This window comes from Aspergillus pseudodeflectus (assembly GCF_044049435.1).
Source record: "Aspergillus pseudodeflectus strain CBS 756.74 chromosome Unknown BJX68scaffold_15, whole genome shotgun sequence".
NCBI classification, from domain to species: domain Eukaryota; kingdom Fungi; phylum Ascomycota; class Eurotiomycetes; order Eurotiales; family Aspergillaceae; genus Aspergillus; species Aspergillus pseudodeflectus.
The window spans coordinates 623,945-645,542 of NW_027263791.1; the positions used below are offsets into that span (position 1 = coordinate 623,945).

Here is a 21,598-nt window from a genome sequence, read left to right on the forward strand (position 1 = left end):
ATCATTCTTTCTCCAACTTTGTTATGACTTCCACTTTACGTTTCCACGACAACTTTTAACGCTTATGTTTCCGGGACTTCCTGGGTTTACGGATTGGTTTACGACTGGGTAAAAAAAATAAAAGGTCTCCTTCCTAGTTGGAGGAGCGGGTAGAAAAAGCCTTGCTTGATGCAGACTTTTGACTTGCCTATGGGATTTGTTCATGTTTTTGTTACTCCTGGTTGAGTTTTGAAAGACCATTATACTATGTATCTATTCCGTTCTCTTGAAGAGAGACTTTGGCTTGACAAGCAGAACACGATATGTTGATAGACTTTGATTTCAATCTTTTCCCACCTTTACATCTTCCCGATTCTCCTAATTTCTGTATCTCCGTAGGGTAGTTTGTGCTTCGCTCCTTTCCACAGCTTCCGAAATCGAGGCTTTCTCTTCCTATTCTCTATCCACTCCATTCCCCATCTTCTTTTCTCTCATCCAGCACTCTTTCTCCTTCAACCCTTTACGTGAATTCTGATCTTCGATACAGAGCCATAAAGCTGGCTCCTCTACTTTGCCTCAACAATCTCATTCCCTTCAACGCTTTTCACCTCATCTATTACTACGACTAACTCAAATTCGAACTCAATTGCTCAGATTTTGAACTCTAAACTTGAAACCAGGAACAAGAAGACAATCATCACGAATGAAGAAACGATCTCCAACACCTCCGAAAAATCTAGAGCCGATCGTCAAGAGGAAAAACCCACAAACCTATCCTCAACTTTTTCTAGCGCTGGCAACGCGGGCGCCTCTTCCGTCACAAGAAGCCGAAATGCGGCATTTTCGCCATCGCAGGCAGAGAGCGGGCAGTCTTCAGTAAGGAGCGGTGGGAATCCGGGATGAGTCTGCGATGAGCGGAGAGTGACGTTGTTCGCCGGAAGAAAATTCAAGTCCGAATTTTCTCCTCCTGGAGTTGAGTCCTCTCACGAAGCGGCAGGGACCTCAGGGCTGGAGGCAGCTTGCCTCCCCATTCAATTGCAGATGTGGGCAATGGGGATTGCCATTTCGATTGTTCGAGCCAGCCACAGTGGACCCATGCTCCGGGGTGTCATACAATAAGATTGATTTGCGTTTGTCGAAATCAGGGCTCGAGTGGGTAATCCTCTTCCCAGTTCAACAAATGAGTTTGCGGGGAGAATTTGCGCCTCTACCCTTATTGGATCACTGCACAGGCGGAGTAGAGAACTTTATTCAAAGCAGTGTGATTGGCTAAAGCACGGAAAGCCTGAGCCAATCTAATGGGCTTTTCTACCCAATCCACCCCACACTCTGCTGGATTCAATGGATCTTGTGGACTGAGACATGGATCCAACTCTTCTGGGCGGATGGTTTCTCCAACGAACGGAAAACCCTGGGATGTGAAAAGTTGGAAGCGCTGACGTGGATGTGGGTGTATGTCCTTCCTCCGTCTTCTCAGGCTCCCACTGTTCCAACTTATTCATACTCGCTCGTTGTGAGCTTTGAACTTCCTTTCTCCGGCTGCCAAGGAGAGAGCGTGTTCTAGACTTTTCGTTGCTTTTCGGGCATTGTCCGTGATGTCCCTCGTTTGGATCGCTTTGTTAGGAAGGATATCGTGCGAGCCTACGCTGATCACTCTCCAGGCCTCCACGTACAACGTACGATGTGCCTTCTCTCTTTCGACGCTCGAAGTGGTGGTGTGGCGATCGTGCCAGAAGAGGGCTTTGAAGATTTTGACCTGTCTAGGGAGCCCTCCCTCCCCCTCGTTCAGACAATATTCGCCGCATACTCCACTGCAAGCAGTTCCAACTTCCTGCTTCGCCAGTCCAGCATCTGGCAGCATCTGGCACCCTAGAACAGCCTTTTGTCACCTTCTCTTTCCGAGGCCCCATCTAGGAAGGCCTTCGGGATGTACAAAAACGGCGTGCGACTTGGACCATTTTTTGTGTTCGTCTTTTCCAGATATATCGTCCTATCAGGCTGGCAGTACATAAAATCCGGCACTTTCGAACGGGAATCGTTCGAGCTGTGGCGAGCTTGCTGCGCCTCTGGCATGGATGGGTTCCGTATAGGCTTGGTATATGGTTCTTACGTCAAGCCCTATGCTATGTGATAGGAGTGCTGCTATAGAGATGGTCAAGTGATGTTTGGCAAGGCTACTAATCCTCTAATCCAGCTGATCTATTCAGAACAGAAGCGATGGAGCAGTTCTACAATTCTGATTCGCGCTCACGGCTCATCATCAACATTCGGGTCATTCCACAAGTATCTGGGCAAAGGAGGCCAAACGGGGCGTTTGTAGACCTCACTGAACTCGTGGCTCCCGCTTAGGACGTCAATCGACCGGCCGCTCGTGCGCAGGATAATCTCCGCAGTGGTATTTGGAGGGAGTTGTACCTTTAAGTGAGAGTACTCACCATCACCACTACCATCACCGTCACCACCATTATTGTTGATACTCCAACCAACAGTAATCTCCCCATACGAACTAATAAACCTCCCCCTTGCACACCCCAAATCCCCACCGGGCCTGGGCGCAGCCCTGAACCTCTTCCATCCGGGCGTCAGCGCAGGCCAACAATAGTACTATGCATCAAATCGGCCACCGAGCCCAGGGCTTAATGATTGAAGCTCGTCATCTCCCCGGGGTTCACGCTCCCATCGGGTAACATGCTATCCCAGCGCTCCCAGGGCGTCGTCGCGCCCATGGTGACCTGGTACAGCCAGCTGGCGACCTTGTGGTGGTAGAGCATGCGGTAGGAGAGGTGTGTCTCGTTGACTTCGGTCAGAGCGTGGCCGATGAGTGGTGTGCCTGCGAAGCCGGTGGCGATTTTGAAGCGCGAGTTGCGTTGCACGAGGAGTTTGAGGCGGGCCCCTGCGCTGGATTCCTGTTCGGGGGTTGAGAAGGGGTTGAATATTAGGGGCAGGGCGAGGCCGGTTTGCGGATTTGAGACGACGCGTCCTTCGGGGGTGGTGTAGCGTCTTTTGAAGGCGGCTTTGAGGTTAGCTGCCTGGCGGGCGTATTTCTCTGCGATGTCGTTGCGGTCTAAGGCTCTAATCGCAGCCTTCGCCGTCGTGACTCACGGACGTCACCAGGCTACCGGTGGACACCTTCCACTCCGAGTCCGTACAGATAACAGTCTTGCCAGTGGGGGATGCCATCATCCTCCTCGGAATCTAGTTGCTCGTACTCGACAACAACATTTGCAACAAGCCCAAGCGTATCCCCCTAAATATCCCTCTGTCCACCCAGGGATCCCAAGCGTCCCGCAAACCAGCCCTCGGCCACCTGCGCGCTGAGCACGTTCTCCCCATCCGTGAGGGGATCCGTGTCTGGTACGCGAGGTGGTGATTGTAAGACATCCATCCGGGGGCGAGGACGTGATCGCCGATGCGCTGGCCGTTTAGGTGTGCTTCGTAGATGCCCTGGGCTGTTATGTAGGTTCGGGCGCGGGATATGCGGTGTCGCGGGAGGGTGAAGGGTCGACGGAGGAGAAGGGGTTGTTTTGGGTCCTGCTGAGAGGGGGGTTTTCTTCCGCTGAGTTGGGTCTTGCTATTACTGCCGGCGTGGTAACAGGGAGCAGGGTTTCCAATCCTCGCAGCTTAGAAGACCGGGTAGAAGACCGGGTTCATCAAGTACATCCCCCGACTAATCCGTTTCATGTTGGTGGTGTTTGATTTGGAGGCGGGAGATTGTTGTTTATTTAGCGTAGCCAGCGTTGGCTGCGGCAGGAGAGCGTAAGCCGAGGGGAAGAAGCGGTGGTTAGGGTTAGTCTACTAGTGCTGGGGTACGACCAGTATTGTGGAATAAGAAGATATATGCTTGATCTGGGAAATATGGAGCAGGCAGCTACTCGCCGTGGATAGTCGGCAACTGCTACATGCCAGGGGGGACCGACGTAGCTTTTCAGGCCGCATTCATGTAGACGTCGGCTGGCTCGAGGAATGCTGTCCTGCAGGCCCAGTTGCAGGCACTTGGCATTTGGATGTCAATCAGCTTACAATCGCCGGACCGCAGTAAAGTAGGGCAAAGGGTCCCCCATAGACTGATCTCGTTGAATCATGATAATGATCATTTTTAGACCCCCTATAGCAGTCATTCTCCAACAGCCTAAATCGCTGGTGTCCACCATATATTGTTATAATCATAGCCAACGAATAGATCGCATTTTATACTTCAACGTGGATGGAGTCTATAGAAATGCTACGCATCATACTTCTGCTTTATCTGCGCCAGAGTGGCATGCAGCCCGTCTCGCTCGATACAATTCTCAGAAGCCCAAGACTTTGCCAACTCCTCAGGCCGCGCCTTATCCAAGCCACTGAAGTACTCGGCAAATTCATCGCAAAGCGAGGACGCAAGAAACGTCTGGAGGATATTCCGGCGCACATGCTGCTTCGTATCCTAATTGGGCGGATGCGTCTTTGTCGCCGTCGGCGAGACCTCGTCAATCCACGCGGCCACCTGGTCAATAAGCACCACGAGCCTCTCGGACGGGTGTTAGTTGGCGCCATTAACCCCGAGCGTTGCTTTGTGCTCGAGGAACGGCCGCAGGAGTTTCAGGTACGCGGACTCTTGCGAGACGGAGACCATCCCCATCGCGCCAATGCCCAGTATGCGCAGGACAGATAGCCAGATATCTGGCAGAGAAGATGCGACGTTGGCTGCAGAGCTGCGGTGTCCATTATTGTGGCCCAATGTCAAGTATGGGCAGACCCGGGAGAATGTACGTTTAAAATGTGCCGAGCAAGTCAAGCATGTCGCTAACAGCGCAAGTAGCGCTTTCTCTCCCTGTGGATTTTGCGTGGCGCGAGGTTGCAGAAGAAAACTCCGCAAGAGATAGTAGGAAAACTGTAATCGCATCTCCATAATTGGAGAAGATATTCCAGGCGAGGATAGACTCAAGTCCCGTGATAACAGTTGCGCCCTCAATCGGAATCGGACCGCGCCACAATTCCACGGCGCTGAAGCCGGGATCAACAGTACCTGAGCTCACTTGCAGAGCAGCAGTAGTAAGCGCAATGTGATCAGTCCGCCCGCCACTCTCACGCGCATGTTTCAGCGCCTCTATCGCACTTACGATCCGATCGCCCCACTCGTTTAATGCAGACTGTTCTATGGAAAGTAGCGATATCAGCTCAGTCACTCTTAGGCTTTGGCATAGCCAAGCCACAAGCAAGGGCAAGGGTGCTCACGTACGAGCTCGGGGATATTGGGGCCACCTCGGCGGCCGACACAGAAGTATCTTCCCCACCCAATTGACCGTTAACGAGCGTCTTGGCCTGGTCGACACATGGAGTAACGTTCTTGGATCAAAAGCAACTCCCTCAGCTAATCGATGGGCATAAGCGTGCCCTGGAACTTTTGTGCGTAGCGACAATAGCGACAGCAGGGGAGAACCGTCCAGCTACATGCCTATTATATATAGGCAGTTGTACAAGGTCCTGGGTGAGAAAGCCCACGACGTTCAAAGACAACCCAATGTCGACTGGAGGCCAGCAAGTAGGCCACAAAAGGGGGTTCAATAGCAAGATATTCATCCCAAAACCGTGTTTCAGCAGACGATGGATAGTATTGCTATTGGCATGGCATCGCATTGTCGGCAAGCTCTATCACACCGGCCGTTGTCTCTTGTTTCTATAGACCACGGACGTGAAAGGCCGCTCCTTCTGTACCTACCCGAGTTTACCACTCGGGCTTCCATCGTGTCTTCCCAAGCAGGTGCTGGATTTCCTCGCCAGACGAAGCAGGCACGACCCTGCGGCCCACTTGATTCCTTTCATTTCCAATCAAAGCAGCCACAGGCCGTTGCTCGCGCGTTGCAAATCTGTATCTCCGGATCCATCACATCCTCACAAGAGGTAAAAGAAAGAGCCGGGTATTGGTCGCTGACTTGATTCGGTCTGACCTCCATCGTGCCTTCCTAGAGAGGTTCCAACGTCCCGCAAGGCAGGTACGACCGTGACGCATTTCAGATCGCCCCTTCCCTTTAGGACTCAACGTCCATTGTTCCTTCCTAAACGGTGCTCAAAGTCTGCCCGCTGGGGAAATTGCAACCTGGGCCAACCCAGCTCGTGCCTTCCCAATCTGGATATTTTTGTTGCTCTCTTTGCAAGGCAGGTGCGAAGGACATCGGAGCTCATCGCCCTTTCCAATTTGCGCAGGCCCCAGCCCCTTGGCACCTTCCTCAAGAGTGATGTCCACATGCATCGTACCTTCCTATTAGGGCTCCGTAAGGCGGGTACCATCTTGGTGTAGGTCGTCCTCCATCAATCCTTTCCAGTCCTCAAGGCTGTGTCTTCAAGCAGTGCACTTCTGTACAGGGTATGTACGAAGATATCTCCGGAATCTGCGTTGGAGGAGGGACTGTCGGGTGATGAGTACTCCGTAGACGTTGCTGAACAAGGCGCAATGACTGTCTTAAGCATCTTTAGTCTGGGCTCCATGGTAGTTGGGGGATAGTGTAGGGTAGATGTTGTCTGCGCCCTGCCTTGCCAGCAGATACCGCTGTTATGATCCTCATTGCGTCTAAACATCCTGATGGTCCGTTGCCCGTTGCATGCTTGTTCATGTTTGATGTGCTTGGAAAATGGGTTAGAGTGAGGTGAGGAGATGTCCGGGTCTGGGAATATAGGCGAATCTCTAGTATCCAGTTAGAATGTCAGCATATCGCAAAAGAATATATGGTTGGGCTTACTGGTCTCACTGGATAGATGCCGCGATTTACAGCCTGTTCGATTTGTACCCTGCTTTTGTAAATCTAGCCTTGTCATATCCTCCGGTTGACGAAGAGTGTTGAGGAACGTTGTCTCTACCAACTACATTTGGACCTACCAGTACGGAGTACTATACCTATCTACCCATATCCGCACATCGAGATCATTGGCATCCCAACCCAGCAACATCCCAAGCCCGGTGTAATCTCGGCCAATGTTCGATCCCAAAAAGGAGACCGTTCTCCTAAAATAGCCCCCCTCTGAAGACCTAGTAATCCGCCCGTCGGAAAGCCACGAAAGCCCAGAGCAGCAGGAAGTAAGATAGCCACTGTAACACCATCACAGCCTAGCCAGCAAAGCTATTGAATCGAGGAGTGGAAAGGCCGGGGTTATGTTACCTTAATCGTCGACGTGCAGAAAGTGATGAGGCGTGATGTGCAATGGGGTGTGGAGCGCATCGCAAGGCAGCGGGGGCGGGCAACCAGTGCGGCGGATCGGGTACGGACTGTGACAGCGGGCTGCGGTCCTGTGAAAGGGGTAAGCGATGAAGATCCGAGCTGATCTATCGATCTTCCAAGAGTTCCATGATCCTTGCGAGGGTTAATGGCAGTGGCAATGACGATGGGGCTACGGTGGGCCGATGGTCGTGATTCTTCATCCTTGTCACGAGTCGCGAGTCGCGTACGTGCAGGGCAAGAGATATACTTGCAGGAGAATGATGCGATGCCAACATCCGTATTGATCGATGATTGATCCATGCAGGCTCTTATCTCCTCTTATCAGGCGTGGGTGGTGATAAGAGTGTGGATGACACATGGGAATCTGGAGTGCATCGTGCGACTGCATAAATATAGTAGATGTCCTCTCGGATTTTGTTTAGGGCTGATTCTGGGTGTTTTGCAGTTCGTCACAATGCATCCTTGCCCTATTGTGAGTTATGCATGGCACTCCTCTCAGTCTCAACAATGCCATTTAAGACGACCCGAAAACGGCAGATCGCTTAGAGACCTCGAACATTATAAGGGGTTGTCTGATATCGCTTACCCTCGACCAAAGGACACTGTTAGCCAGTGCTGGCTCAGTCACCATGATCGCGACAGCACGTTGTTGGATCGACATCACCGATTGATGGCGCCATCCTCTGAGGAAGAGCCTCCATCTCCGCGGACCGTCGATCAAGTCGCGGTCCCAATTCCTAGGACTCAGGATGAAGCCGTGACAGGTCAATATCCCAGTGCGCTACCGAGCATCATATCTCAACGGACACACCGTACTGGCTCGGGAGTCAGTTCCGTCACATCGTCAGCCAGAGCCACCTCGATAATCAGGCCGCTGCAGCGGGCCGTGGCTCAACTATCCATACTCACAGGGACGGCTATCGAAACCTTGCGGAAGCCAAGAGCTGAGATTATTTCCCGGACGCCCGTTGAATGGCGGATAACGATGGTGGTTGCTGAAGGAGTGTGCTCGAATTCCAGCGTCGCGGAGCCAGAGCGAAGGAAGCGAAACAATATCCATAGATCTATCTAAGATCTCCAGTCCGTTACAAGTCACAACTCACAATCACACCATTGAATCGGCTTTGAGTAGTGATGATTTCTGCTCGACACATCCACGATGGTTCCTCTCCCAGGAAACGTGCGGCCTCAAATTCTCGACACGATCGGATCGGACAGCGGCCAGAACCCAGGAGCTGCAGGCACGAGAGGACCTTTCGAGCAAATAATGCAGCGAGCACTCCACGCTAGGCAGATATGTCGCCATCGCAATATTCAGCCTCCTCGAAGCTTAAGGGTCCTGACCCAAAGCGTCGGGTTATCTGGTCCCTGAAGGCTGAACGTGGTTTTCTTCGCGATGGGGTTGGTCTGTAAGACGTTGGATCGGGCGCAGGACGTGTTGGACGATAGAGCGCTTCAGCTCAGCGCAAATTGGCACGGGGATGAGTCCTAGGCTCTCACTGGACATGGAGTGCCTTTTCATGGTTGTCGAATGTCTACTCCAGGGTCTTGGATTGGAATGTCTACGCACAAGATCGTCCTGCGCAACCTTCTTTTCGTTTTCTCCTGGGGCAAAGGGGGGACACTGTACGCCTCGCTGCCCAAGACTCGCTCCCCGGCTTGACGAACAAATGGTGTGACTGTCCACGCCCGTTGCCCACCACACAGTCACTCACCAGGCCGTCCATTGCTTTGCATTCCGTATCCATTACGTATCGCATCCCGTCCCATCTCGTCGCAGGCAACAAATACCTCAACGTTCAGACCTCAACGGCCGAGTTAGCTCACAGCCCGTTATGACTGGTCATGCGAGTCAGGTCATCTGTCCCGTTCCAGTCGCTCTCACTTGCTGCTTGTGTTGGTACTTTGGCTCCGCCTCGACCGCCCCGGACACAACGCTGCGCCCAATCCCAGGGTGGCTGTAACAAGTAACAAAGCCAGAAAGCGAATCGAGGCACGTTGAGAATTACCCAATGCGTCGAAGCCGGGACTGGGTGCTGTGACGAGTGAGATGGATCATGGATGAGGTCCAATAGGATAGCCTCGGTTGTCAGCGAGGCTGCTGCAGTTGCGTTGCACAGTGCAAGCTCTTGACTCCTTGAGATCAGACAACCCAGGCCGACAAGGGCCATCTTTGACGCTCCTTTGACTCCCCACTGTACCCACTCAACGAACCCACCGCAACGGAAGACGGATGCCAATTGCAGATTGGATGGAGAGGAGGATCTCGGCGTGGAGAATGGGTCTCCTCAAAGTTCAAACAGCAAGCAGCGAGTCCAAATGTGAACATCCAGCCCTCCAGGGGATGCAAACTGTTAGTCATAGAAATTGGGACTAGGCCGTGTAAGTGTTAGGAGGGCGTTAAGCTGGTAAATTACAGGAGGAACACAGGTGACCGAGTGGAAAGGCGGAAAGGACCGAAACGAAGGAAGGAGAGGTTCCATTCAACTTTGAGGCTTGAGTTTCCAATGAATGGCCTGAATAAACCCCGCATTCTTAAAGTTAACTCGAAAATGTCTTACAAGGTCAACCAAACAAAGTTACAGAGTACATACGCGAGAAGTACAATCCTGCACAATCAAGTTCTGGGGACGGAGTTACTTACGAGGATGTATCGAATTTGAAGGATCCAGACTCAGTTTCACAGCGTATTACGTGAAGCTCGAGCTTGGCGGAGTGAGGTTAGATACTCCGGACTGGATTCCTCTCTCCCAGCACTGCCATGCGACACGCTTCAAGAAAGACGAGAGTTGCAGGTTGTTCCTGGGCGAGAGCGTACTGTGGAAGTACGTAGCAAGTGGATCCGTCAAGAGCCAGGATGGATACGATCAGGCCATCGAAATAATGCAGGTAATAGGACTCTAAAATGCCAATCACTGGCGCATCACCTTTCCCGTTTTGAGTAGTTGCACATCTGTCTCATCTGTCTTGTTCTTGAGACTCAAAACACCGTGGACTCGATGCGATGTCTTTGAGGCCCAACGGCAGCGACCTTGCAGAGAAGACAATGCATGTAGGCAAAAAAACATGGGCCTCGGAAACCCACAGAACTACGTCGAATGGACCTCAATCTCCATCGGACTGAAAAGGCAGAAACAGTCGGGAAGCAGGCCGTCATACGATTTGACGAATCAAGTTCCCCAATCAAGTGCCTGTAAATTAAGCCTTACCTCCATACAGAGCGAGAACGGAGGCCAACCTCACCAGATCATCTTGGTTCATCCCCGCTCGTTGTTAACGCCGACTCGACCTTGTACGACCCCAAATTAACTTTGTACTAGGTGGACAAGAGGAGGACTTGCCTTGGACATTCAGTACACCACAGGTCACACAAGGAAGGTCGATCAACCATCCGCGATTCCATCCTCGGCTGACCTTCCTCACATTCCGGCAGACACGAGCTCGGCGCAGATGGTCATGTGGTCACTGGTCAGCGACTTACGCGTACTTTCCCTGACGCTCACAACATCAACACTCGGGCGAGAAGCGCGAACGGCCAGAATAGGGTGAGCAGATGATGGCTTGGAAGAGGTCTGAACACAGCAGAGCGATGCCTTGTTTGGTGGTCCATGGCTGAGCTCTCTTCAGGCCCGCTGGGCGCCCTCTTCTCCAAACAGTACAGACAGTAAGTACTCTTCGACGAACGCCTGAGGCACAGGACTCGTGAAGAGCTGAGCGAACTCGGACGTGCGAGCGTCTTGGCATCCTCTGTTTCTGGCAAGGAGTCGACAGCACGGTGTTTGTACCCAGGCTTGTACAGCTGGCCGGGCTCGGCAGTGCTGGGGTGATGCTCCGTCCCCGCTTGCCCCTGTCGTCTCCGCATTTCGCTTCGTTTAGGTATGCAAGGATTGTCAGCGCTGCTGCGGGTGTAATTTGTTGGGGAGTTGCACAGAGGACGGAAAGGTTGACGCCGGACGGGCTCGTGAGCGATGAGCTTGTAATGATGTGATCCGGGGTAGACATGTATTTTACTCTGGGTCTGTGGTCAGTAGTCACTCTGCACAGAGTGACTATATTTGATCGAGACGAGGGATGATTCTCTAACTCCACTGCACTCAATTACGGACAACTGACGGGAGCTCCCTCCCGTGGATCCACATGTCAATTGTTTCATGGAGAACTGCGATCCAAAACTTCAGAGACCCATGCGATCAAACTGAGATCGCCGAGTAACCCAGTCGAAAATCTGCATCGGCTGACCTGTACTCGAGTTATCTCATCATGACATCGTCCTGGAGGCAGCCGTTTCATCCGCGCTGTGAATCCCTGATGCTTATTCTCTAGCTCGCTGTGTCAGGTTAAGTGTGTGCAGCTCCGGAACGTGATGGCTCGCAAGACTCCAAGAGCGCCCACTTTTGCCCAGCGGGCGGAACAGCATCCATGTTCGCCAGCTCGCGGGCGCCCAGCTCATCTCCTCAGGTTAAATTAGGGGTCCTAGCTCCCCTTGTCCACTCGAGTTTCGCAGTACCTGCCTGAGTGCCTAAAAAGACCAGGCCAGACTTCACCCCCGTCCTGGGTTAAATTCTGTCTGACTAGAGTGCTTGCTTGGCCCTGCGCTTCTTGCGGCTTTCCCCACTGGGTAATCCGTCGACTTCGCTCCCAGGCCCAACAAGATCGATTCAAGATTTCTCTTACCCCTCGTCGTGGTATTATTCGTATACTCGTATTGTTACCATACGCCCTGGCCTTCACTTCCAGGCCAGTGTCGCACAAAATGTACGGAATGTACAGAATGGACAGGACAAGCATTTCCGCGCAGCTCTTCCAAAGGGTTGAGGCTGGAATTCTTTGCGTTCGCCGCTCAGTCGTCTGACAGACGCTCGATTGCCTCGTTGCGAACCGGAGAAAGCGAGCAAAGTTCGAAACAGCGCAACGACGTGGAGGCCCAAGCACTTCGGATATAATACAGGCCAATCACGCCGCCAACCCCCAGAGCAAGGTTGACCGTGCCGGTAAACAGAAACAGAAAATGACCGGGCGGCGATGATTGCCTTGAGGCGCCTTCTCGTGCGCTGCGTGCATGGAATGGCAGTAATGGCTTCCCGGGTCGAACGAAGGCCTGAGGTCATCTCTATGAAGAAACAAGAAGCGGAGACCAGATCTCAAACCTAACCTAACCTGACCCGACCTGCCAGATTGGATTTAGATGGATTTTCCTCGGTCTTCCAGCCATCATCTGATCCTGGTTCTGATCCTGATCCTGCTCTGATCATCTGGATGGCGGAGGAGCTGTCAAAATTCCTCCGAATGGTAAGTTCAAAAGTTGGTAACGGGAAAGGGCGGGCGTCCGTGCTGGAGGATGAGGAATAATGGGAAGATCTGGTCCACTTCCCCAGATTCACACGGATTGCACTGCATGGGGATTTCGATTCTGGAATCTGGAGGCAGGATAGTGTGGAGGACACTGTTCACAATTTATGTATTTATCCAGGTGCATGGAGTTTGCGGCGAACGCAAGGAAAAGAAAGGAAACACTCGCAGCGTCGAGATCGGGCGACTGGTACGACTGGTCGCGAAAGGGTCGCCAATGCAGAGCCAGCCTTGTTGCCCCAGTAGGAAGGTGGTCTGCAGTGTCACAGTCTGGCCATCAGCGTGGGAGATTCCTGTTTCTTTGGTTGTTGCTCCATCTCCACACAGGACAACTACGGTCAAAGTCGGAACCTGCCAGGTTGAATTTTTCCATGTCGTAGCGTGGGGTGTAGCGTCCAGCTGAGCGAGCCGTGTCATCATCCCATATGCACGTAATACAGACACCCCAGAATGGGGATTCGCATCCCTTCTGGAGATTAATGGAAGGGAGAGAGGAAAATAGAAAGGAAAAAGAGAGCCCAATGCGATGGCCTCAAAAGGCTCAATGTGGTGTTAGTGGAACCGCATTTCGGAAAAGGTTCTCGGTCAGTCCGTCCACCAGCTTTAGGGATAGGAGGACAATAATAGCTCATAGTCGAGGCACAGTGGTGGCATGCGACCTCTCTAACGAGCCTTTAGGGCAGCAACTAAAGCTTACCAGGTGAGCCTGATGATTGATCGCTGACCTGACCTGAGTCGACTCTGCAGTTCCCCTTCAGGCTTCTAGCCTCCCGAGTCCGAGATGCACATCTGCATTTCTGGAGACGGGCTGGGGAATTCTGGCCCAGCGGTTGGCGACCTGGGATCCAGGGAAGACTGCTAAGAGGATCATCCGCCGCCGTCGTCACGCATGCATTGGACAGAGTTGGATGCTGCATTTCTAATTTTTCTCATTCGATCTGGTTTATTTGCTTTTGCCCATCCACTACTCCGGAGTCGGCGGGGAACAGAGGCAGAGGAGAAAAAGAGGAGAAAATATTTTTTTTCCAAGAAAAAGCAAAAATGCGAAAAGTTTCTAGCGAAGTTTCTCGTGTCAATCCCCGCAATAGACGGAACTGGGTGAAAGAAGCTGGGAGACACAGCTACGAGGAACAACATGAGAGAGGAGTACGGAGTACTACTCGAAAGGATAGAGGGAATTGTACAGTGTACGGAGTACTCATGTATATGTAGTAGTAGTACTCATGTATGTACTCGATACTGTATATGTACTACTATTTCCAGATAAAATACCTGTATACGAAAGTATAGTTTGCCTAGTCTGGGTGCCTCTGTTGGGTCCACTGATCCTCACAACTCGCACCCAATAACGCCGGCTGTTATACCTTCTCACAGGAACTCGGTTATCCCCATACTTTCGCTCCAGTAAGATTCCAGCAGACAACCTGATTGTCATTATTCATTCAAATCATTCCCATGACTCCTCTCTGCTTCGCAGCAGGTCAATATATGAACCTGGCCCCGTCGTTGCTCCCTTAGCTCGCTTCTCCTCTTCCTTCTTTTCGCACTTGTCCTGCTCTTCCAAACCGCAGCCAAGTCTCTTCGCCCCCACCTCTCCCAGGAACATCACTTCGACCACTCTCCACCCCATCTCCCTCGTCCGACTCTCCCCTCCGTCCTCCGTCCCTGCGCTGCGCTCTCTTTCGCCTCCTCCATCCCACTCAGCGGCTCCCACGGAGGCGACACCTCCTTTCGCTTTGGCTCGCTCGCCTCCTCGACGACCACGACCACTCCCCTTTCCCGACGTCAGCTCCGACCCTCGGGTCCAGCCTGTATGGTCAATGTTGTCCATGCAAAAGTCTCCCACCTTTATCCTCCCTCCTCCCCCCGACCTCGAAAGTAACCCTTCCCATGGCTACTTGACGCATTCGCCGTCCTCCGACTGTCGCTCGAGTCTCGCCGACCACCCTGCCTACCCAGATTACACAATGATGGGCGACTCGCTCCACCACCGCGCCAGCGTGAGCACCGACTCCTCGTCCAACGAGTCGCCCGAATCATGGGACGGCGACGGCCCTTCGGACAGTTCCCCTCCAGGCGACACGAATATAAAAATCCCAAGAACCCTGATCGGCCCATCCACAATCTTCCAGTTCAATGTTCTCGCATCCCCAGAGCCTGATGTAGTGCCGAAAGTAGAGGAGTTGGACGACAGCGACGGGTTGCAGAGTATCAAACCAGTCGGGGTGGCGCCCGCGACAACCACGGATGCCACGGCTGTTCCCGTCAATGTTCCACGGAAACGTGGCCGTCCGCGCAAGCACCCACTACCCATCCCTGGGGGTCAGACCAAGGTTACCAAGGGCCGCTCCAAGACTGGATGTATCACATGTAGACGTCGGAAAAAGAAATGCGACGAGACCAAGCCTGCGTAAGTGCGAGAACTTTTCGGCCAGGTCAGGGAGAGATGCTGACCCGGGGCCACTACTAGCTGCTTGAACTGCCAGAAGAATGCGGTCGTCTGCGAAGGATATCCTCCGAAGGAGATATGGAGAAGTGGAAAGCAAAAGCTCGAAGAAGGTGCGACATAATACCAGGAATCCTCGTCGCAACCCGTCTAACTAATTGCTTCGCAGCCGCCAGGAATAATTCGATCATCACTCGTTCCCTTCCCATCCTCATCGACGGCATCGAAACCGATATGGACCGAAAGCTCCTCGATCACTTCGTCTACGGCTTCAGCCGAGTTCTGACCCTTATCAACGATGACTCGAACCCCTTCAAAGAGATCCTTTTACCCATGGCGACGCAACACCGAGGTTTGATGCACTCGTTGATGTGCCTGTCAGGGTCACATTTGTCGGTCCTACAGCCGGATTCAGGGGTGAATGAACGAAGATACTACCACTTCCATCGCGCCATTCGAGACTTGAAGGAGAATATCACCGCCAGACAGAACATGACGGAGGAGGAGCCTGAGTTGCTGGTGGAGGACCCGATCATCGCTTCGACGATCGCCCTCAGCCTGAACACTATCTGTGAAGGAGAAACTAATGGCGAGTACCGGCCACATATGGACGCAGCTAGGTACCTACTCGTGACACAGAAACCGCGCAATGAGAAGTTCCGCCAGTTCATTGTCGAGTTCTTCCAGTATCACGACGTCTCTAACTCGATCACTTCCTTGGATCGACGACCGATTTCGCTGGACGGGGATTTGCGCCTCCCGGATTTCGTACCGCACGCACAGGCCGCGACGTTCTTGGGTGTGTTTGATGGGCTCTTCCGATACATCTCGCAGGTGACCCGACTACGTGACAGGATCCGGCAGCGATTCAGCGAGGGATACGAACCGGCAGTCGACTATCAGATCCTCAGCGACGCCGTGCAGATCGACTCTTCAATCCGAACGTGGGAAACGTCACATCCACCCAACACCGCAAACTTCTATCTCGCCCAGTTGTACCGACAGTCAACCTGGGTGTACCTGTACCGTACCATCCGACCCTCGCGACCAAGCGACAAAATCGCCCAAGTAGTGGACGACGGGCTCGAGTTTCTGGATCTGATCCCTCAGGACGCTGGCGCTTTCAGCATCGTGCTTATGCCTTTGTTCCTCCTCGGATGCTCCGCCTTCCTCCCCCGACAGCGCGAAAGAATCCAAAAAGGCTTCGAAGCACTCAAGGCCTACTCCAACCTCCGCAACATCGAGCCAGCCTTCAAAGTTGTGCGCCGCGTCTGGGAAGTCATGGACACCAAGACCGAGGACAGCTGGGACTGGGAGAAGATCATCAAGGAGATGAACATGGACTTCCTCATCACCTAACCTAACCCTTTTTACTTTTTGTCTTTGCATGGTTTACTCTAGGGTAGATCTGGAGTTTTCTTCGTTTCATCTTGCATATCCCCACATCATGTTTGGCGATCCGGTGCGGTTCGATCAGTTTCCAGGTCAGGTCAGGTCGGTTATCTGGGGTGCTTCTTCTTCATCATTTTTCACCCAACAAAAAAGAAGGCGGATTGAGTGTCTACTCTGCATACTCGCACCGGTCAATTGGGGAAACAAAAAAAACTGGACATGGCACAACAGTACCATACTAAGTCCACGTCCATTAACTACCACAAAAACGACAAAAGAGTGGAGTGGGGAGAGAAATCGGCTGGCTGGCTGCTTTTCAGCTTCATTTTTGTCTACAGTCGTGTGCAGTGTATGCATTGATTGGCTTGTATTTATATTGATTGATGGAGTGTATGCCCTGATGAGTTTGCCATGAGGTTTCGGGAGCGTCAGGTCAGGTTTCAGGTTTCAGGTTTCAGGTTTCAGGTTCCTTTCTACTATATATATGTTGGTATACCTCTTCCACTGTGCGAGCAGTTGTAAATATTATTTGAGTATATATACGTACCTTGACTGTGTAAATTTTGTTTCTGTGTACACTGTGACGTTTAGGTTTATGTATATTTAGTGTTCATATACCCCAAGGATATGCATGCATCTACCCAATTTGTCTATCCAGCTATTCCAATGAGCAGAATTTTGGCAAGTGAGTCCTTAGGCTGCCTCGATACCTAGTCCCAAAGTCTACCTAATCGATCTCATCTTGTCCAGATCCGAGACCACGCCCTTTGACTGACCACCAAACCCCGAATACGAGACCTACACTTCCCTTAATGACATAAAAGACCACCCCCGGTGCCCCCTTCCATCTTTCATTGTTCTATGCGCATCGGCATCCCAACAACGACAGCAACCGAAACACACCCGCAAATCCAAAATGGCCACCCCCCTCTCCGAGTGGAACACATACCAGGCCGAAACCCCCAAACTCCTACACGACGACCCGCACCGAGACCCGCATTTCCTTTCTACTCGCGCTGGCCAGTCGCTACAGACAGGTGTGGTGGCGAGAGTCACCACTATTCCTGCGCGTGATGGGTTCCGGATTCCGGTTCGGGTTTATACTCCTGTGATGGACCGAGAACAAGGACATGAGAAGGAGGCTGGGATTGAGATTGGAGGTGGTGGTAGAGATACAGGTGAACCTGAGAGTGTGAATGGCGTCGTGATCTTCTTCCACTCCGGGGGATTTACGGCCGGGGGGTTGGAGACCGAGGATAGTACGTCCATTCATCTAATGACACATACATGTCATATCAAGTTTGCAAATTGAGGATATGTTGCTTTCTAACAATCCCCCATACAGACTCATGCCGCTACATGTCCCTCTATACACAAACCATCTTGATAAGCATCGACTACCGCCTCAGTCCAGCATACAAGTACCCCGTCCCGATCAACGATGGGATCGATGCGTTTGAGTATATTGCAGCACACCTTTTTGACATCCTCGCAGGCCCAGAACCTAGCTTCCATATTCCCAACCGCGTCAATACTCCCGTTAAGCTAATCCTAAGCGGAACATCCTCAGGCGGCCACCTCGCAGCCATTATCTCGCAGCATGCGCGCGAGTGGCTAGCTAAGGAAGGAAACAAGAGTGTCGCGGAAAGGGTAAGGCTAGTCGGGGTTCTCCTCAGGGCGCCTGTGACAGTTGATGCGGGGGATGAGGAGTTGATTCCCGCGCGGTGGAGGCGGGTTCATGCCTCTTGGGGGGAGGGGTATGAGGGGGCTGAGGCAGATCGGGGGAGTATGCGGGTTAATCATGGTAAGCCTGATTCCCTGGTTTCTGTCTTAATATTCTGGGTCAGGGGGTTTCTGGATTGGACTGTTTGGGTATCGCAGAGCATATAGTACATAGATTGTGCTAACTATATATCTGTCACCAGACTCCCTCGCCGTCCCAGCACACCTAAAAACATCACCGAGCGCCTACCCGCTCTGGGGAACACTCAGCGGGTTACCCAGGACATACATACAGATCTGCGAGCTCGACATCCTCCGCGATGACGCAGCATGCTATGCGCAGGGCTTACGGGAGGCTGGGGTCGAAGTTCGGGAGTCGTTCTACGAGGTACGTACTACTATCTACTGTCGATATACCTACGTAAACTGCTGAAAGGCCTGAACTAACTCAACGGTGTCCACGGTGTAGAGTCTCCCACACATCTTCTGGATCTACAACCACGAACTCGCTGTGGCAAAGGCCGCGCAGATGGATTGTGTGGATGGGTTGCGGTGGTTGCTCGGGGGCGAGGATGGAAGTGGCAATGGGGAATAGAGCAAGTAGAGCTATGGTTAGTATAGCTCTGCTCAATCTTTGAAGGTTCATGATTTTACCAGGCACCTTTATAGGTAGTATGGAGTGCGTCCATGTACAAGGAAAAGGCAACCCAGCATATCTATAGCACCGGTCGTGCCTTCCTATTCGGATAACAACTTATGGAATGGAACTGGGAAGGAGCAACCCACTAGGTCGTACCTTCCATATTGACGCACCTTCCCAAATCCAGGAGCCAGAGGTCGTACCTGCCAAATCAATGTGCCTTTCTATTTGAATAGTAGTATATTGGGGAAAGAACGACTGACTGCCCATAGGGTCGCTCCTGCCACCTGGCATATGAGCGTACCTTCCTATTTGAACTGCCAGCGTACATGAGGCAGGTGCAACCCACAGGTGGGTCGTGCCTTCCCGCCTTGGCTGCTGGGTGCAGTCGTTCATTCCTTTTCTGTTTTGAGTTTTATAACGAAGGATTTGGGGAGGAGCGACGCAACTCTGTCCTGGGTCGATCCGTAGTGCCCGCCATTTTCGGTACTTGATTGAGCTATTTGGAACCGGCGACACAGTCTCGGAGTATAGGGTCGTTGCATGTTAGGACGACGTTATTGATTCTAAGATCAGAGGACTTGAGCTTGGGGCTTTGTTCATATAGGTCTCCGGTATCATGGAGCACACTTGGTAGCTCTTGGTAGAGCTGCATTATGTCAAAAGTACACAATTATGTACTACGCTATTCAGAAGGAAATTTACTCATCGATACTCGATCATCATAGTACCTAGCTTCAGAAAGATATATAGATGGACAGATAGCTAATACACAAACGCATCATTGAGGTACATGTACCCCGTTGGTTATGATCAAACACTGTATCATTGCACATTCAATCCGGGCAAGCCGAACGAGCCGCCAAATGCAAAAGGTGAAAAGGGAGAGAAAAACAGATAGAAGAAGAAGCACGAAGACCCTTGAAACAAAGACCCAGCCTATGCAGCATGCTCCTCTTGTACAACGCCGATTGAAACCGAGGAAAATTGAAAAACGTGGTGAGAAAAGTAAGTAGCACGGTGGTGCATGCAGGGCCTGTGTAGGTCGAAAGTCATAGTCACAGAAAATCAGGTGTGAAGATAAATTGACCATGTGAAAGTCAACGAGGAAATCATGTAGTAAAGACGCGATCGAGTTGACGGAGCGCTCGCATATCCTCGCCGCCAAAGCCAATCTTGTCGCTGGGGATATCGCGCGGCCCATCTGCAGGCCGCGCCCCCGGTGCAGAACCCGAGCCAGCGGGTGATGGAGCGCCTGGCGGAGGCGGTGGCGCTGCTGAGATCGAAGGTAGCGGGCCTGCCTGGCTCCCGTTCATGATCGCGCTGATGCTCGGGACTGTGGTACCGGAGCCGTTGGTCTCAGGAGGAGAGAGTTTGGGGGTTGAATTAGGAGGCGGGATGCTGAGGGATGCTGACACTGGGGGAGGAGGAGCCTGGTGGATCACGCGCGGGCTTCGAGTGGCTGGTAGGGGGACGGGAATTCCGTTTGCGTGGGGGCTTGGGTGAGGTTGGGTGCGCGGGGACGCTCGGCGGGGGTCTGCGTAATCTGGCGGGGTGGGTTCGGCGATTACACGCGGAGACCGGGCGGATACTAACAGAGGGCCCTGCTGTAGTACATGCGGCGGCGGTGGTGCGTGTACAGCGCTCTCGATCGGGTGGATCGCTCGTTCGTAGCCAGGGGGAAGGCCTGAAGGTTGCGGCGGCGGTGGTGGGAGGGCATGATATGTTGGATGTTGAGCAGGCGACAAGTAGGCGGGATAGTGGATGGTGACGGTGGGAGGTGTGCCGAGCGGTGTCGGAGGCCAGGGATAGCCGGTGGCATATGACTGAGGATGTGTAGCAGCACCAGAGCGAGCAGCATAGGCGGCGGCCATGGGATGGTGTTGGGGATGCGGCGGGGGCACAGCGTATGGATTCCCGCCGGTCATCGGCCCGCGAGTGACCACGGGAAGATTTTGCTGGTCGTTGACCGTCGACTCTGGATACAGACCCTTTTGTGGGCGCACACTGCGGAGGTTGGGATCATTGGACGGTTGTGGCAGATTCGCGGCATTTGGATGCGACCGCGAATAGTAGCTGATGAGATGTAGGTGCTGGCCGGTAGAGGTCGTGATACTGAATGACTGCTTCATCAGACCGTCAGGCTTATACCGATACCCATCCGGGCCATCGTCCGGTCCATCTCGGTCATCGTCGCTCCCTCGTGCACTGTCTGGCGTTTTCCCAGCGCGAGGCTGTTGTGTCGGTACGCTGGTGCCTCCGCGCTTACCCTCCATTTCGCGATATGTGAGGAAACTGCCCGAAACACGGCTCGCGCTCCATGACTTTCCATCCGTCCATCGCCGCATGCCAGCTTCTCGCTCATCCCAGACAAAGACCGAGCCCGACTGGATCAGCTGGCGCTCCTTCTCCGAGAGCCGCCGCTGCACGCGAGGCAGCATGCCTATGCGACATGCCTCGAAGAGGATAATAGCGTCCGCAGGGGTGCGGACGTGCCCGTGATACGTCTCCATCCAGCTTCGGTGGTAGGACCCCGAAAGAGACGAAGGTTTCAGGGCCACGAGGGGTGAGTTTGGGTCGAAAATGGTGAAGATTTGAGCGCTCCCAGGGACGGGGTGCAAGATTACCCAAAGCGGTAATTTCGGGTCAGTGCCGAAGCGAAGGGGTGCTGGAGCGGCGGTTAGAAGAGAAAAAAGGCCGGTCGGATGGGGGTAGAACTTACCTGAGAGTTAAGGGTGGAGAAGAGTTAAAGTAAAGGCCAGAATCGAAGTGTAGTGTAGGATTCTCTCGAGCAGGGAGGTGGAAGAGTGAGAAGAGAAGAAAGTGACAGAAGGCAGAAAGGTCAGAGTTAGTTCCAGTTGTCTTCAGTTCAGGTAA

General features: G+C 52.8%; 7 protein-coding genes across 7 annotated transcripts; 3 read left to right on the forward strand and 4 right to left on the reverse strand.

Moving 5' to 3' along the window:
* The first annotated feature begins 397 nt into the window (after positions 1-397).
* BJX68DRAFT_234755 (uncharacterized protein) lies at positions 398-981 on the forward strand. The gene has a single exon (XM_071039797.1). The coding sequence runs from the start codon at positions 683-685 to the stop codon at positions 857-859; it is 177 nt and encodes a 58-aa protein (XP_070900594.1). The 5' UTR covers positions 398-682; the 3' UTR covers positions 860-981.
* A 1,634-nt stretch (positions 982-2,615) lies between these two features.
* On the reverse strand, positions 2,616-3,159 carry BJX68DRAFT_265647 (bacterial alpha-L-rhamnosidase; the record flags this gene model as incomplete). Its single annotated transcript, XM_071045294.1, has 2 exons — positions 2,616-3,043; positions 3,099-3,159. The coding sequence occupies 2 exons, from the start codon at positions 3,157-3,159 to the stop codon at positions 2,616-2,618; spliced, it is 489 nt and encodes a 162-aa protein (XP_070900595.1).
* A 7,367-nt stretch (positions 3,160-10,526) lies between these two features.
* On the reverse strand, positions 10,527-11,612 carry BJX68DRAFT_58583 (uncharacterized protein). Its single transcript, XM_071049449.1, has 2 exons — positions 11,257-11,612; positions 10,527-11,184 (listed from the first exon to the last, which is right to left on the reverse strand). Exons 1-2 carry the CDS (start codon positions 11,323-11,325, stop codon positions 10,672-10,674), a joined length of 582 nt encoding a protein of 193 aa, XP_070900596.1. The 5' UTR covers positions 11,326-11,612; the 3' UTR covers positions 10,527-10,671.
* Positions 11,613-13,814: 2,202 nt separating this feature from the next.
* Positions 13,815-16,825, forward strand: BJX68DRAFT_234766 (Zn(II)2Cys6 transcription factor). Its single transcript, XM_071039798.1, has 3 exons — positions 13,815-14,931; positions 14,992-15,080; positions 15,137-16,825. The coding sequence occupies exons 1-3, from the start codon at positions 14,342-14,344 to the stop codon at positions 16,324-16,326; spliced, it is 1,869 nt and encodes a 622-aa protein (XP_070900597.1). The 5' UTR covers positions 13,815-14,341; the 3' UTR covers positions 16,327-16,825.
* Positions 16,390-16,916, reverse strand: BJX68DRAFT_58717 (uncharacterized protein). The gene has a single exon (XM_071049450.1). It carries the CDS (start codon positions 16,714-16,716, stop codon positions 16,453-16,455), a length of 264 nt encoding a protein of 87 aa, XP_070900598.1. The 5' UTR covers positions 16,717-16,916; the 3' UTR covers positions 16,390-16,452.
* A 158-nt stretch (positions 16,917-17,074) lies between these two features.
* BJX68DRAFT_234768 (putative lipase/esterase) lies at positions 17,075-19,402 on the forward strand. The gene is made up of 4 exons (XM_071039799.1): positions 17,075-17,618; positions 17,705-18,163; positions 18,285-18,469; positions 18,551-19,402. Exons 1-4 carry the CDS (start codon positions 17,276-17,278, stop codon positions 18,674-18,676), a joined length of 1,113 nt encoding a protein of 370 aa, XP_070900599.1. The 5' UTR covers positions 17,075-17,275; the 3' UTR covers positions 18,677-19,402.
* Position 19,403: 1 nt separating this feature from the next.
* BJX68DRAFT_234775 (camp independent regulatory protein) lies at positions 19,404-21,466 on the reverse strand. The gene has a single exon (XM_071039800.1). The coding sequence runs from the start codon at positions 21,232-21,234 to the stop codon at positions 19,834-19,836; it is 1,401 nt and encodes a 466-aa protein (XP_070900600.1). The 5' UTR covers positions 21,235-21,466; the 3' UTR covers positions 19,404-19,833.
* Between the last annotated feature and the right edge of the window lie 132 nt (positions 21,467-21,598).